Genomic DNA, 16,508 nt, shown 5'->3' with positions numbered 1-16,508 from the left:
GCATGTGCCCTGACTAGGAATTGAACCAAGATCTCCAGGATAATAGGTCGATGCTCAACTGCTGAGCCATGCCCAGCTGGGCTGATATATTTCTTGAGTCTTCTCTTTTTTTTATTCATGACCTAAAGATCTGTCAATTTTGTTGATCTTTTCAAAAGGGTCAACTTTGGTTTCAATGATTTTTCTCTCTGATGTTTTACTGTTCTCTATTTCTGCTCTAATCTTTACTTCCTTCTTTCCACTTGCTTTAGTTTGTTCTTTTTCTAGTTTCTTCAGGTAAAAGTTAGGTTACTGATTTGAGATCTTTTTAAAATATAAGTATATACAGCTGTAAATGTTGTTCTAAAAACTGCTTTACCTGTAACCTTTATGTTTTTTTAATCCTCACCTGAGGATATTCTTTCCATTCCTTTTCAGAGTGGGAGAGAGAGAGAGAGAGAGAATTGGCTGTCTCCCACATGTGCCCCAACCAGGGCCGGGGATCGAGCCTGCAACCGAGGTACGTGCCCTTGGCGGTAACTGAACCTAGGAACATTCAGTCCACAGTTTGACACTCTTAACTACTGAGCCAAACCAGCTAGGGCTATGTTTTTGATATACTGTTTCATTTTCATTCATTTCTAAGTACTTTCTAGTTTCCTTTGTAATTTCTTCTTTAATCCATTAGTTATTTAGGAGTGTACTGTTTAATTTCCACATATCTGTGAATTCCCCAAATATCCTTCTTTTATGGTCGTCTATTTTTATTTCACTGTTTGCTGAGGTTTGTTTTATGGCCTAGAGTATGGTCTGTTCCAGAGAATGTTTCATGTTCACTTGAGAAGAATGTGTCTAGTCTACTGTTGTGGAGTGAGAGTTGTTGACATCATCTATACATGTCTCTTAGGTTTCACTGGTTTAGTGTTGGTCAAGTTTCCTATTTCCTTGATGATCCTTCTCCTAATTGTTTTATCCATATTGAAAATTGGTTATTAAAATTTCCCACTAGTATTATTCAATTGTCTATATCTCCCTTGAAACCTGTTATTTTTTAACTCATGTATTTTTGGACTCTGTCATATGTTTATAATTATTTTATATTACTAATAAACTAACCTTGTTATCACTATAAAATCTCTCTCTTTTTTGCCCGGCCGGGCGTGGCTCAGTGGTTGAGCATAGACCTGGGATCCAGGCGATTGGGTTCGATTCCTGGTCAGGGCACATGCCTGGGTTTCGGGCTCCATCCCCAGTTGGGGGCATGCAGGAGGCAGCCAATCAATGACTCTCTCATCATTGATGTTTCTATCTCTCTTTCTCCCTCTCCTTTCCTCTCTCTGAAATCAATAAAGATATATATTTTTTAAAAATCTCTTTTTATATCCAATAACAATTTTTTTCTTAAAACCTGTCTTCCGATATTAGCCACTCCAGCTCTCCTTTGATTACCGTTGGCATGGTATGTCATTTTCCATGTTTATTTTCAACCTATTTGTGTCTTTGAATCCAAAGAGTTTGTCTTACAGGTAGCATATTGTTGGATCATGTCCCCTTGCCCACCACTCTGCCAATTTCTGCATTTAATAGGAAAGTTTAATGCATTTGCATTTTATGTAATTACTGATAAGATAGGGTTTACACCTGCCATTAAACAATTTGTTTTCTATATTTATATATTTTTGTTCCTCTAGCCCTTTATTAATGCCTTCTTTTGTATTAAAAAGACATTTTCTAGTGTATCACTTTGATTCCCTTATTTCTTTTATTATATTTTTGGGCGAGTTATTTCCTTAATGATTATCTGGGGAATTAGAATTAGCACCTTAACTTACAACAATGTAGTTCAGATTAATACTAACTTGAAAATTTCAATAATATATAGACACTTACCTGCAACATATTCCTTTCTTCCTACCACTTTGTGCTATTAAAATATAAATTACATCTTTATATAAGCCCATTAACAGTTTTATTATTATTGCCTTACGAAACTGTATTTTAAATCAGAAATAAGAGTTAAAACAAAAATACATTGTATTGTTTATGTTTATCTATGTATTTATCTTTACCAGTGCTCTGTATTCTTCATGTGGCTTACAATACCATATAGTATATTTTCTTTTCTATCTGAAGGACTCACTTTATGATTTTTATGCATCAGGTCTACTAGTAATAAATTCTGTTTCTTTATCTGAGAATGTCTTAGTTTCTTCATCAGTTTTGAGACGAGTTTTGTCATATATATATAATTTTTTGTTAAGTGTTTTTTTCTTTCAGCATCTTGAATATGTCATACCACTAACTTCTGGCCACTATGGTTTCAAATAAGAAGTCAGCTGTTTATATTACTGAGCATCCTTTATTTGATACACCACAATCTACTGCTGTTTTCAAGATTATTCTCTCCATTGTCTTTGGCTTTTGAGTCTGAGTATGATGTGTGTAGGCATGAATCTCCTTTAGTTTATCCTACTTAGAGTTTGTTGAGTTCCCTGGATGTGTAGATTAATGTTTTTCATCAAATTTGGGAAGTGTTCGGCAATTAATTCTTCAAATACTTTTTGCCCCTTTCTCTCTCTGCCTTTTGGGACTCCTGTTATACATATGCTGGTATGCTTGATGGTGCAGTACAGGTCTCTGAACTGTGTTCATTTTTCTTAATTCTTTCTGTTCCCGAGGCTAGATAATCTCAACTGATCTATCTTCAAGTTTGTTGTTTCTTTGCTCTGCTAGCTCTTGAGCATAATAGTGGACTTTTCATTTCAGCTAATGTACTTTTCAACTCCAGAATTCATACATTCTTTCATCATTTCCATCTCTCTTTATTGATATACTCTATTTTGTGAGACTTCATTGTCATACTTCCCTTTCATTCTTTTTGTTGTTAATCCTCACCCAAGGATATTTTTTCCATTGATTTTCAGAAAGACTGGAAGGGAGGAGGGGAGGGAGAGAGAGAAACAATGATGTGAGAGAGACATTGATTGGTTGCTCCTGCACATGCCCCGACTGAGGAGAGGATTGAACCTGCAACCCAGGTATGTGCCCTTGACTGGGAATCAAACCAGAGACCCTTGGGTCCGTGGGCTTCTCTAACTGCTGAGCCACACTAGTCGGGGCCCTTTCATTCTTTAGACATGGTTTCTTTTAGTTCTTTGAATATATCTAAAACTCTGATTAAAATCTTTGTAGGATAAATTCAACATCTGGGCCTCTTCAAGGACAGTTTCTATTGGCTCTTTTACCCCGTGTTGAGCCATACTTTCCTGTTTCTTCATGTAACTCATACTTTTCATTTGAATAGTGGACATTTTAGATAGCATAATAATGTGATAATTCTGGATATCAGACTCTCCTCCCCCAACTCACCAGTATTTGTTGTTGTTGCTTATTGTCATCATTGCAGTGGCTACTGTTTGTTTAGTAACTTCACTGGACTATTCCAATAGTCTGTATTCCTTATAGTATGCAACCACTGATGTCTCAGTTAGCTTACTGGTTAGCTAATGATAGACCTGACATTTCCTTAAGTGTTTTGAAGCAATAAGTCTCCCAACATTTGCTGATGGGTTCTGCCTGTGTGTTGGGTCATACCTTCAACACTGAAGCACTTTAAATTTCCACCTAGGCGTTTAATTATTGCTTGCCTACAGCCTCAAAGTCAGTCAGAAATGAGAGATTAGGGCCCTCTCAGGTCTTCCTGGGCATGCACACAGCCCTGCACAGGTGCACAGCCTTCTGATTCCCTAGGAATATGTCAGAACTCTTCAAAGCCCCTTCTGAGTATTTTATTGCCTTATCTTCTTCCCTTTAAGTATTGTTCCCTCAGCAGATGCTACCCTAAACAATTGCCACAGATTGTTTTTGACAAAGACCCTGGGGACAGGGCTTTTTCTGCAGAGCAAGTTCTGTGCTCCAATCAGGGCCAAGTGATAGCAATGCCCTGTGATTGGGGCTTTTACAGTGAGCTGCCAGACAGGTTAAATAGGGACAATGTTCTGAGAATAGGACTTTTTTGAGAAGTTCCAAACAAGGCCTGCCCCATCCAATGGTTGCAAGGCAGCTGGTTTTTACAAGTTGTACTATGTTTTCAAAATTGCTGGTTTTCAAGGCTACTGCAGACCTGAGCAAAAGGAGATGGGAACAGTTCAAGTTACAATGCCACAAACCCTGCTTAATGAGATTCAGCAGTTTTTCTTGAATAAACACTCCTCAGATTGTTGGAATCCTTTAGCTAATTTCAAGAGTTCTGTAAAAGTTGATTTTGGCCATCTTTGTCAATGTTTTCATTACTTTTATGAATTTACCCCCACCAGATTTTGAATGCTTTCTTAGTATAGAAAAGGAACTCATATTGCTATATACGTCTGATAAATTTCTTATTTTATACCTGGCCTTAGACACACAAAATTACCTATGACTAAAAATTAAAGGCTTTATCAAAGTTAAAGAACTTTTCATTTTCATTTAAAGTTGGAAAATACTGGGTCATCCAATGGGCTAGTTCCTCACCCACCAGACTTGGAAGCTCCATCTTTTTTCTAACTTTAACCTGCATGTAGCACAGGTGAAGTATAGCTAAATTAATTAGGGAAGAAAAAAATCTTTTAGAATGGGAAAGATTCAGAAAAAGAAAAGAATGGGAGTGTGAAGAAGAGGTTTCCTCTATAAATTTAGTTTGAGCTGATGCCTACTTCTTTGATAATATCAGCATAGGAAGTAGACAAGATCTAGTCAGAGAGATGCATAACCCAATCCTAGCCCTTCTCCTTACTCAGCAGATATTCAACCTTTCTATGCCTCAGTTTTTTCATTTATAAAATGGGCATAACAATAATTATTTTATAGGTTTTGTTAACTTAAATACAATATATGTGAGAGAGCATAGAACGTGTAATAAGCACTCAATTAAGAATTAGTTTTCCTTCTCTCAACTACATGTAAACATTAAGAATATGTAGAGAATAATAAGATCAAAAATCCTGAGCACAGAATTACCTAAGGGCCTAACAGTTAGCTTTTGAAGAAGAGATTAGTTAGGACCAGTATGTCCTTTTTACAAAGCCAGAACACAATGCATTTTATGTGCAAAAATTAAGGTAACATATAGTAAAGTACCCAGCTGAGTGTCTGGCACATGGAATACACTTAATAAATGTTATATGAATGTGTTGTTCCATTTTAGAAAAAGCTCAATAAGAAATGGTAAAAGCAAGTTTTGATACTTAATGAACAGAACTTCATTTATCTAGAAAATTACTCATGTAAAACACTTTTACTAAAACTGCTGAATAAAATAAGACTTCACATTATATTTTTTAAAGAATAACCTTTGCACTTTCTTCTTTTTGACTGTTTTCTCTTACATGACAGATGACATAAGCCATGCTGGCTTAAAAGAGTATTTTTATAAAAACAGAAAAAATTCAAACAAATCAGAAGCAGGTACTCAGTCTTTGGAGCCACTTCGGATTCAATAATATCTTAAACTTCCCAATTACCTTAAGCCCTGCCACTTCAGTTTCTTATGTGAAATCAGTTCCATAGCAGTTTTCTTACAGTCTCTGTGTTTTCTGTAAAGATTAACATTTGTGTCCCACCCGTCACCATTAACTCTAGCAGCAAATCATCCATCTGTTTATTATCCTGAGCTAAATACCTCAACAAAACTGACTGCTACTTTCTTGACATTTGAACGTCAAAGAAAACATACCATGACAAAGACATAAATGTGTCTAATGAGTGTAAAATAACAAACAATACCTAATATGTGTCAGGCATTTACTATATACCGGGGACGGTCCTGTATATAAGTTATATAATGTAATCCTCTTAATATTTCTATGAAGCAGGTACTATTTTAATTCCCATTTTTTTGGGTGAGAAGTTTGTCCAAAGTTAAGAAACCTGTCTAAAGTCACAGAGATACTCAAATTATATAGGGTGTCCCAAAAAAATGTGTACACATACTTTGAATAATTATAAAGGCAGTGTTTATTAAAATACATTTCATTTTCAAAATTAAGCTATCAGTTGTTAAAGTGTGTATACATTTTTTTTTGGATACTCTGTATATGTATATATATCTCCAAGACTTATAATCAGGCAAACAACATTGTAAACTATGAAACTCTTAATCTCAAGTCCCATCCTTCTTAACTAAGAAAACAAACTGCATTTCTAAAGCACAATAACTATCTTAGTCTGACTATTCTTCTATGACACAAATGTCTCAAACTCATCTGCCCTCCTGTTCTGTTCTCCTCAGCCTTAAGGACCAAAGCGTCAACTGATCAGCTGCCCCCACTTCAATCCAGCCAGTATCCCACACTGTCAGGCGTGCAGCAGAAGGAAGAGGAAGGAGAGAGTCACTGGGGAAAGTGAGAAAGAGACAAAAGCAGGATAAAAAAATACATAAAGGGATGAGAAAAATTTGGTGTGGGATAAAAGAAATATCTAATGATGAAAATAGATAAAGTCAAGTTTGACCAATGACAAGAAAACTCATCTTCCTATTAGAGATTATAATATCCTATACATAGCTGCACACGCCCAAGTTATCTGTGAGATTTTAATGCTTCAAAATTAGGGTACATAGCATGTATCAGCACGTAAACTTAACCACTCTATAATTCTGAAAAGTTAGTCATGAAGTACAAGCAAAATTGGGACCTTATTTTTTTCTAGCAGACTATATAATATGGGTTGTTGTACAGCTCATATGAAGTTATCAACCAGTTTTTAAACTTGGCAGCTCTTCCTTATCCTTCCTTTAGTTAAGACAAGTTTCTCCATAACAATTAAAATTCAAAGACATGAGACAGGAGAGAGAGTGTGCTACCTTTTTGTAAAGTGTTCTTATGATCTGGAAGCATTAGGCATTTGTTCATGACCCTGTCTCATTTTTGGCACATAGCAGATAAGTTCTGAGAACACCCACCCACATGGAAAAGAAAGAACAGACACCAAAGCACCATTCACTTTATTTTCAGATACCGTATCAAGGCTACTCAGGTTTCTTAAGATCTAACAGAAAAAAAAAAAGAGTATCACTCTCATACTGTATCCTAAATAGGCCCCAGTTCATTTCCTTTAGACATCAGCCATTAACATATATTCAGAACCCCTGGTTCCCTTCTGCCTGACCACCAGAGACAGCTCCTTGGAACCATTTTGCTAGGACACATATAAAATGCATGCAAAACAAATCAGCATGATGTTCGAGTTTTTTGCCACTTCCAGGAATGCTAATTTCAGTAATAACTATATGTCTTCTCTTCCCAAGATGTTAGCACTGCCATATGATTTGAGTCATTTTCCTGACTTTGAAGAGGTCTGGGTCATTTTCCTGACTTTGAAATTCTCAGCTTTCTCAAACATTACAGGATGCAAACCAAGAAAGCTAGAGAAAGGCATGGACTAGAATAATAATTCCCAAGTAATAGGTTCTTCTAAGAATATCTTTTTATTTTGAAGCTTTGAAGAAAAAATAGAAACTGGCCTTAACCAAGACCATAGAAGATAAAATCTGCATTCTTCCAGGGCTGTCCCTATCAACAGCACTGTTTCTAGGAATGCCCTATATACTGAGAACTGATGAAAAACTTCACGTTTGCAGCCAACTCAGAGCCACAAAGACCAGCAATATATAGAGATGGCAGAAAGCCCTTGCAATATCTGGGAAGCAGGAAAATGCTGGACAGGTAGAAAGGACAGACCTGACTGGGATGTCAATAACCAAGGGTGGTTCTAGGAAAGGTGTGCCTGGTCCTTGGTCATCAAACAGAGGGAACCCCTACCCTTCCTGGTCTTCCCACCTCTCCAAAGGTGCCAACTACCACCATTCAGTCAGCAGAGCGGACTTTGGCACATAGGAGGGGTCCTGGAGGACACAGAAGAGCCAGCAGTCTATGCTACTTAATTCTCACTGAGTGTTGGACAGATTATTTGACTTCTGTGAGTCTTATAAAACGGTGATAATAAAGCTTGCCTTGACTACTTCCCAAGGTCATTGTGAGGGTTAAATACAATAACATGCAACAAAGTGTATTGTAAAGTATAAGATCTAGAGGATGGGCTTCCTAAAACTCACATTAACCCTGGCTAAATGGAGACTATAAATTACAGTCAAAATAAAATTCTCCACACAAATACACCTCTGCCATAACTATATACCATCCAGTCAAAGAAACCACCAATAACTGAGAAACTCGGAATGCTTAATTGAAACAGGCCCGGTCACAAGTAGCTCAGGCTTCTAACCAGAGCTCAGTCCCGCTGGTGAGTGATGGCAGTGGCTGGCTCTTGCGCTGCCTATCCTCATTCTTCCAGTAAAGCACGCTACTCTCAGGCGCAGCTCCATCTGCCCCCTCTCCCACCTTGTGCTTGCAGCTGAACCTGTCCCTCCCTGGCTACAGCTAACAGGGGATACAGGATGGGGTTCATGTGATCACAGCAGGGCCAGTCAGAAGGCTATTTTTAAAAGTTTAAAACCAGAATGAAGAGAAGAGGGGCAGTTTCTCCCAGCAGACACCAGGAAATTTGAAACTTGGATGCAGTGTGTAACCTGTTTTCCACTAAATAGAGGAAGTTGGTTTGAGAAGTTAATGCTCAGAGGCAGAAACCCTGGACCTTCTTGTGCTGCAACTCCTGAGTTCCAGATGTTTTATGCTCTCCACCACCCCACTATCCCTGCCCTCAACACACAGCTGGCTCTCCTAGGAATATGCGATCCCACTAGGGAACTCCTAACAAAGTGTTAAGTCAGGTTTTGTAATACAGTCAGGATGCACTGGCCCCACATTAAAGAAATGCTATGTAGATTCATGGTCCATTCAAACCAACATTCAATTTATTCCAAGTGATGTTTGCAGGAGGCCATGGTTGTCCTAAATAAATTCAACCTCAAATGCCTTTCAAAACATCCTAGCTTGCCATCGTGTCCACTATGGCTCTGTGAATTTACCTTTACCTCTCTTGCATCTACTTGTATTTTCAGTCTCTATCCACTCTTAAAGATAATCCATTCTAAATATGTAGTCTACCCTGTGAAAGCAATGCTTATTTGGTATATTTGTTATAATATAAATAAATTCATAATAAGCCTTTTGAATGCTCAAAGTATGACCTACAAATTCTCTGTCAACTTTGTTCATATGGCTATATGAGTTTCTATCTTTACTAAAATTAAGACAAAAAAGACCTGTCCCTTAGCTCTCCATTAAATCAATTTAACTATCTTTCTCTAATTCTGTGATTAAGTACAGAATAAAACCATATTGAACTCCTGTAAAACTCCAATATCCCTGAGAATTTTAGTAAGTGTTACAGTGTCAAATAAAGGCAGAAATAGAAAAAAAAAAAAATTAACAACAGTGAATTAATTCTGTGATACATACAACATAAAAAGACTGGAAAAATATATTTCCAGATTGTTATTTTTAGGTGGTAAAATAATAGACAAATTCTTTTCTTCTTTATATTTTTCTGCATTACTAACATTTCTTTAGTGGGTATGTATTACTATTCTAATAAAAAAACTTACTAAAAATATACTGGGAGAAAATATGTAAATAAGGTGATAACCAGTCAAAACTGAGGAACTGATCACAGCAGAGCCTCACCAAATGCTGTTGGGACTTTAGGCCCTCATGGGGAAATCAGCTTTGGCTAGAGAGACCTCAGCTAGCCTGGATACTTCTTGTTTCAGAGTCAGATAACAAAACAGGCACCAGAGCATGCAACTCTGACCCTTTCACCAGGTAGCCGATTCCACTTTAGTACACAGAATACTCAGAAAAGAAAGTCACTTTTAAAGATACTTTAAAATCAAATACAAAGGATCTCTGAACAAAAAGGCTGGAAGTCTTAAGTAGCATGCTCCGGTTTCAGAGGCACTGAGCAAAGTTTGGCTCTAAAGCTTAAGACCAAGATTCCCATCACTAAGAAGCTAAAAGTGGCTACTAAGAGAGAATGGACCTGAATTCTCCCCAACTCCTGGCATGTATTGGGTGTTCAATACATATTTATATAAAAGTAATAGTGAACTAAATAATTACAAGGAAATGTGTAGATGACTGAAGAGGTACCATTAATTTGTGCACTAATGGGGGAAAGGCTGAGAGGGAAGGCTTCTTGGAAGAGGTGACATTTGCACTTGTTTAAAGGATTAGTAGGCATTTGGCAGGCATAGGACACAGAGAAGAGCTGGCAGGCAGGGGTACAGGCAGATACAAAGTCAAGGGCATTCAAAGAAAAAGAAGTTGGACTGGGACAAATGGATTATCTTCACAGAAACTAAAGTTGACCCGAGCCTTGAAGTAAGGGTAGCATTTGGATAGATGTGAAAGAAGAAAAAGGACTGCATTAGCAAAGAACACTGCAGGAAGAAATGAAATGTGAGACACTTATTCTTTCAGTAAGTGTTTACTAAATGCCTGCTGTGTCCCAGACCCCAGGCTAAGAACTTGGGGTGCTAAAGACAGCTTCTGTGTAACTCAAACCAATGGACAGCATCCCCATGAGACTGATACTGCTCTCCCCAATATAGAGAAGAAGAAATTGAGTCTTGACAATGAGGACACAATTTCTCCAAGAACATAAAGCTAATCAACAGCACACATCTAGTTTTAGGTGTGTTTTTTTTATAGTCAGGCTTTAGAGAACACTCATGAGTTGTTTCTTAACATCATAGTTAAAGCTCAGAGGACCCGAAGAAAACCCATATAACTCCTATTCTGCTATTCAAATAAAAATGATGAACATTGCTTACTTTTTCTTTTTATTATTTTTCTTCTGCTCTGGAGGATAAATATGCGGGACTCATGAGTTCGTACTTATAAAACATCCCAGGTCTTTGGAACAATTACTAGCAGGGTAAGATCAGGCTCCGGAAACAGCCTAATTATACCAGCTGGCAATTGATTAAGTCCATCCACTTCAGAATGTGCTCTAACAGCAAGATCCAGTGGCTATCTGAGAAAGGTCAGCCTGGTTCCCACCAAAAAATATTTTATAAAGGCAAAGCCAGACTCAGGATTTGTGTGGAAAATGTTATACATGCTCCGTGCTACAAAACTCAAGAGTTCCACATTGCTGAAGGCATACAGACCACTATTCAGTAAATGACATCTTTTCCCAGAAGCTGAGCTTAATTATTCCGAGGCTGTCTAAAACCAGCTCTTGAATTGGCCAGGTCTCCCCTTGCCCCTCCCACCCCCTTCCTATCTAGACCCACGGCTGGCCAAGCTAAGGTTCCTCTCATGAAAGTAAGGAAGCTTTCAGCCCACAACGTATATTTCTAAACACAAACAAACATACATGCAAACAGTTTGACAAAGAACAAACCAGCTTAAACATTCCTTCTGCGATTAACCATGTGCACTTAAGTAAAAGAGGAAAAACGTGGGGGTTTTGTTTGTTTTAGGGTCACTAAAAAGTCATTTAGGTCTATAGTAATTCTTCTTTTGCAACATATTTTTGTTTTTTTTCAAACAAGAGGTATTCTTGGGGACTTATTAAAAGCTGCAAGACTCTAATCAGTAATAGCACTGATATAAGTTTTCTCCATCATTAATAGGAAAATTAATTTTTTCTTTTAAATTTTATTTCTCTTTATTTGATTAAAACATAGTTCTAAAGCTTGCATTCACACAATGCTTTCAAATCTATTTTTGCATTCCATTTGGAGAAGCCTATCGTTATTTGTGATTATCGTGGTGCCTCATAGAAAAGGCATCTTACTATATTTGGAGTGTCTAAGGTAGGCAGGCAGGCCTGGGATTCTTATCTCCGAAAAATTAACCCATCCTCTATCCCCCCAAAACTGGCATTACTTATGCTGGCTGTGGGGAAATAAATAAGAAATACAACCCTTCCTAAAACACTTTTTAACATATATTTGCATGAAATACAGTAAAGGGGAATTACTTTATTGGAAAACTTGTCTATAGTTGAAGTTCAATTTAATCAGAGGGCTGAGTTTTTTTAATGGTCTTGAGATAATTTCTGTCCTTGCTTTTTTTCCTCACGCAACATTAGGGTTTCCCAACATTTTAACATTTCCTTGGAGATGGCTAAGGAACAGGGTTCAGCCACAACCAACCAACACAATCTTCTATCCTACACTTAGTGAATCTGGTCCCAGCTGGCCTTTTACATTAGAGTTCCACTCCAACTTAGAACTGACAAGCGTACAAAACTTGAACTAAAAAGAAATATTTAAAATGTGACTTAAACATTTACTTTTAGGGCAGCAAAGACGGATGGAAACTTCTACCATATTCCAAAATGTTAATGGTTTCTCATAGTAACTAAAACTGCAAATAAGCTAATATTCCCAGGCCATGTTTGAGAAATGTTTACAACTATTCTAAACTACAAGAAATGCTTATTCTGCTGAAAAGGAAGGCAGTTTGGTCTCCACCAGCCTGTGAAAATCAGAGCCCTAAGTCTGACCACCTCACAAGTATCCCTACCAAGTCCCAGCTTTTGTTTTTCTGGGATAATACACTTCTTCACACAAATGGAAAATGAGAAGCAAAGAAACCTAAACAGTACTTTTAAATTTACCCTTCAAGATGTAACACAACGCTATGGTAGGCAAATCGATAAATAATGTAAATTAAATGGTGGGCAAAAAGTGTCACCTCAAGGTTTGGTGGCTCTACATTTGTCTCATGGATAAATCTCTAAACTTCTGCTGCCTGATGGTTAATTTGCTCACTTTCTAGTAGGTAAGTAAGCTTTTCAGATTCTTCTGCCAGAAGTTTCCTAAAACTAAGCACAACTGTTTCCATCAAATATTTTTGAAAAATTTCATATAATCTTTGTTTCCTTTTCTAAGGGCCCAACTTTACTGTAGCTATGGTGCTCACTCAGCCGAAAGTACAGTCTCCTCCTTTCAAATGCGTAACTTACTGGAGCCGATTTTCTAAGAAATACATGTGTACGCCGCATACCCTGTGCTTACATGCACTCCCCTGACCATGTACATTCTGGCCCACCACAAAGAGAGCTAAACCTCAAGATGATCATTCCTGTCTCCTAATCCAACCCTCAAGGGTTGGTCTCACTGCTGTGTTTCTTAGTGTGGTCCCAGGCTAGCAGCAGCATCAACTGGGAACTTGTTAGAAATGCATACTCTCAGGCCTACTCCAGACCCACTGAATTAGAAACTCTGGAGGTGGGACCCAGCTCTCCAGGTGACGGATACCCTCAAGTTTGAGAAGCACTGTTGTGCTGCAATAATTATCAAAGCACCATGGTTTGTATCCTCAGAGCCTGCAGGTGGCACTAAAGGCTGGCTAGAAGAATTATAGGAGCAGGAAGCTGAAATTGTGCTATAGAAACTGCAGGCCTCACAGTTCCTTCTGTCAGTTCTTGAACAGCTGTCTTAGCCTCCTCCAGTGAGTTCAAAGGTCATAGCACATCTCAGTTTTAGACAGGAATAGCACTGAAATAATTCTCACAGCCCAGCAGTAGACACTGCACACCTACAATTTTATGGGAAGCAATCAATATTTAATTTTTTAAAGGTCTTGTGTTTAATATAATGAGGATACAAATACACTTTAAGAATGAATGTCAATACTGATTAAACAATACAAAATAAGAAACTTAAATTATCCTCAGCCATTGTGTGTATCGGAATAAAAATACTGCATTTGATTTGAAAGAACAGAGTTCCTACCCTTAAAATCTCATTGAATTTATGTAACAAAAGTGAGAAGAGGATTTTTCTAACGTAAAGCACATGTACAGGTAGCCCTTTACTAGATTATGCCAAAACTCTGAATTTTGCATTAACTGTCTTACTATATACAAGCATCTCTAGTGAGGATGTGGAGCAACAGGAACTCTGACACGTTGCTGGTCAGAGTGGAAATCAGTACAACCACTTTGGAAAACTGTTTAGCAGCATCTACTAAAGCTCAACATACAAGTATCTAGGCCTAGCAATTCCACTCCTGGGTATGCACCCTAGAGAACTGAGTTCTTCTGACTATCCTAGGAGTGTAATTCCTAATAGTTACCAACTAGAAACAATCCAAATGTCTGTCTACAATAGGAGAGATCAATATTATGGATATGATATTCATACCATAAAACATACACAGAAATGAAAACAACCAACAAACTGCTACACCCAATATGGATGAATATCACAGGCATACAAACTGAGTGAAAGAAACCAGACACAAAGGAGCACACGCTGATCTCAACAGGCTAAATGAATCCCTGGTGACAGAGGTCAGCAGAGAGGTTACTGGGGCTAGCTAACAACAGGCATGAGGAGCTTGCTTAAAAAGTTCTACATCTTGACCTGGAGGATGGTTACAGGGGTGTATACAAATGAAAACCTCACTGAGTTACACATTTAAATGCCATACCTCTTTATAAAGGTTCAAAAGGTTACACATACACACAAAAATACTGACAAACTGACATGTAGTAATTTTCAATATCCACCATAAAATCTACATTACTGGACCAACTATATTGTCATCAGCAACTATTTTAGTATTTGCTGAGCTAAATCTCAAATACAGAGAACAACGATTTTTCTTATTCCCAATGCTAGGCGGTCATATCAAGGTATCATTCTACAAAAAGGCCACACCTACCTTTCCGGCTTTCGCTCCCTAGTCCCAAACTCCTTTTATTCTGCCATTTAACGGGACACATCATGTGTGGCAACTGACTATCATGCCAAGCCCCTGCAGGCCCCCACGAGGGTGGGACTGAAAGACCAGACTCCAGCACTCCAGTCATTACCTACCCGCCAGAATCTCTTTGGACCAGCCTTGTCCTAACCCCTACCACCATCCAGCTCCTCTCCTGCCTGGCCTTTCAGGGTCTGTCCCAGGGTGGGGGCCGTGTTTCCCAGGCCATTCCCGGCCTACTGGATCCTAGCTCCTGACCCAAGTAGGAGCCCAGCCGTGGGGCCAGCTGCCGAGTGGGGGAGACCGAATTACACTTCCGAAGGCAAGACACCCCCGGGTGCCACAGCGCGCCCCGACACCTTGAACCCACGTCGCTCTCCGCACTCGGGGGCGCTGCCAACAGCCCACCTGATACACAAAGAATGAGAGCGGGGAGAGGGGCAAAGGGGAACACGCTGGGTCTCTTTCTACGCCGCCGGCTCAGGGCTGGACACCCGAGCTGTCTCTGTAACGTGTGACCAAGATGAGGGACGATACGTTCCGGGAGAGGATCCGGTCTGGCACCCGCGGCCCAGGAGCGCGCGGAACCTGTGCGGGCTGCGCCTGGGTTCAGCCCGGCCCGTGGGTCCCGCAGGGATGCGCGCGCTGGGGCCGCGGGCGCCGAGAGCCGGGGCGGGGAGCGGCAGACGGGAGCCCGCCTGGGCGCCTCCCCGGCGGGCCGCTCGGCGCGCTCTCGGACCGGCCGCGCGGGGCAGGAGGCGGGCCTGGCGGGCCGTCTCGGGCGGGCGTGTTTACCTGGAAGCAGAAACACGTGCTGCCGGGCGCCAGCGCCGTCCCCGCCGTCCGCCATGCAGCCCGCCTTCTCCGGGCCCGAGCGCGGCGCCTGCGGGCCCGGCACTAGCCGGCCTCAGCCCTCGGAGCTCGGGGCCTGGTTGGAGCCCAACGGCAAATGGCGGGAGAAGGGTCTTTTCCGGGTGGGGCCCTGGAGGCGGCCCGCGGGACGAACTTGGTTTCGTTTCCGGTGCAAGCTGGTTGCTGGCATGTAAACTTTTTAAACTTAGCGCCGGGCGGAGGTTACTGTCGCCTTGGCCGCCGGAAGTGGGGAGGGCCGCGGCCTCTCCCCGCCGCTCCTCTGCCAGCGGTAGGTGCTCAGCGCGGGCGCGGAGTGACGCTGCGCACCGGCGGCGGCGAGGGGACGCGGGGGCGGGCGGTGTCGCCTCCGCCGGGCGGTGCCGGGTCGCCACTCCCCGCGGCCTCCTGAGCCAGGTGGGGCGCGGCCGAAGGACCCCTAAGCGCTAGAGCGGGCGAGGCCGCGCCGGGAGCGGCTTCGGGCCGCGGGGTGGACGGCGTGCGGCTGCCCCTCGGAGGGCTGTAGCTCTGGCAGACTCCTGGCCTGCGGGGAGGGCATGGAGCGAGTCCACGTTCACGGCAACATCCGTCGTATCCGAACCCTGAAGAGTTTGTAATGAGTTAAAAATTAAGACGTTTAAAAAGCAATGTTTGAAAAGTCAGGGTCATGAAATTGGGGAACTTTTTAAAAAATAAAATTTAATTGAAACGGTGATGCTTGATGTACACAGTTTTAAAAAAGAAGATAATAGTTATTTCTCTCATACTTTAAAGAAAAGTATGCCTTCCTCCTACCCTAGATCCCCAGTTCCCCTCTTTAGTGCAATTACTGTTTACAATTCCTTGTCTGTTCTTCCAGAAATCTTTCATGCACTTACAAATTCTTATATCTTTGTGCACTTTGCTTTTCTTGTTTAACCTTGAAGATAGCTAAATTCGACAACACTAGATCCAAGTCTTCTGAAAAGACTTTTTAGTTTCAATCCAGTTTCCCTTGGGAAGCAGACAGCTGAAGTT

At 40.4% G+C, this 16,508-nt stretch overlaps 1 protein-coding gene across 4 annotated transcripts in view; it reads right to left on the bottom strand.

The window, feature by feature from the left end:
• Positions 1-16,030, bottom strand: part of RNASEH2B (ribonuclease H2 subunit B) — a 64,259-nt gene extending 48,229 nt beyond the window's left edge. The window contains exons 1-2 of one of the 4 annotated variants that reach the window (XM_081128049.1): positions 15,438-15,711; positions 2,120-2,908 (exon numbers count right to left, since the gene is read on the bottom strand). Coding sequence is in view for 3 of the 4 variants with exons in the window: in XM_081128048.1 (XP_080984174.1) it covers positions 15,438-15,492 (55 nt within the window). In the remaining variant the exon portion in view is untranslated. Of the gene's footprint in view, positions 1-2,119; positions 2,909-15,437 lie in introns of all 4 variants that reach the window. The other 3 variants (XM_081128048.1, XM_081128051.1, XM_081128050.1) reach the window with 3 other exon arrangements.
• Positions 16,031-16,508: the final 478 nt, after the last annotated feature.

The sequence above is a fragment of the Miniopterus schreibersii genome, assembly GCF_964146895.1.
Source record: "Miniopterus schreibersii genome assembly, chromosome: 2".
Classification (NCBI taxonomy): Eukaryota; Metazoa; Chordata; class Mammalia; order Chiroptera; family Miniopteridae; genus Miniopterus; species Miniopterus schreibersii.
This window is presented reverse-complemented; position numbering and strand designations above follow the sequence as displayed.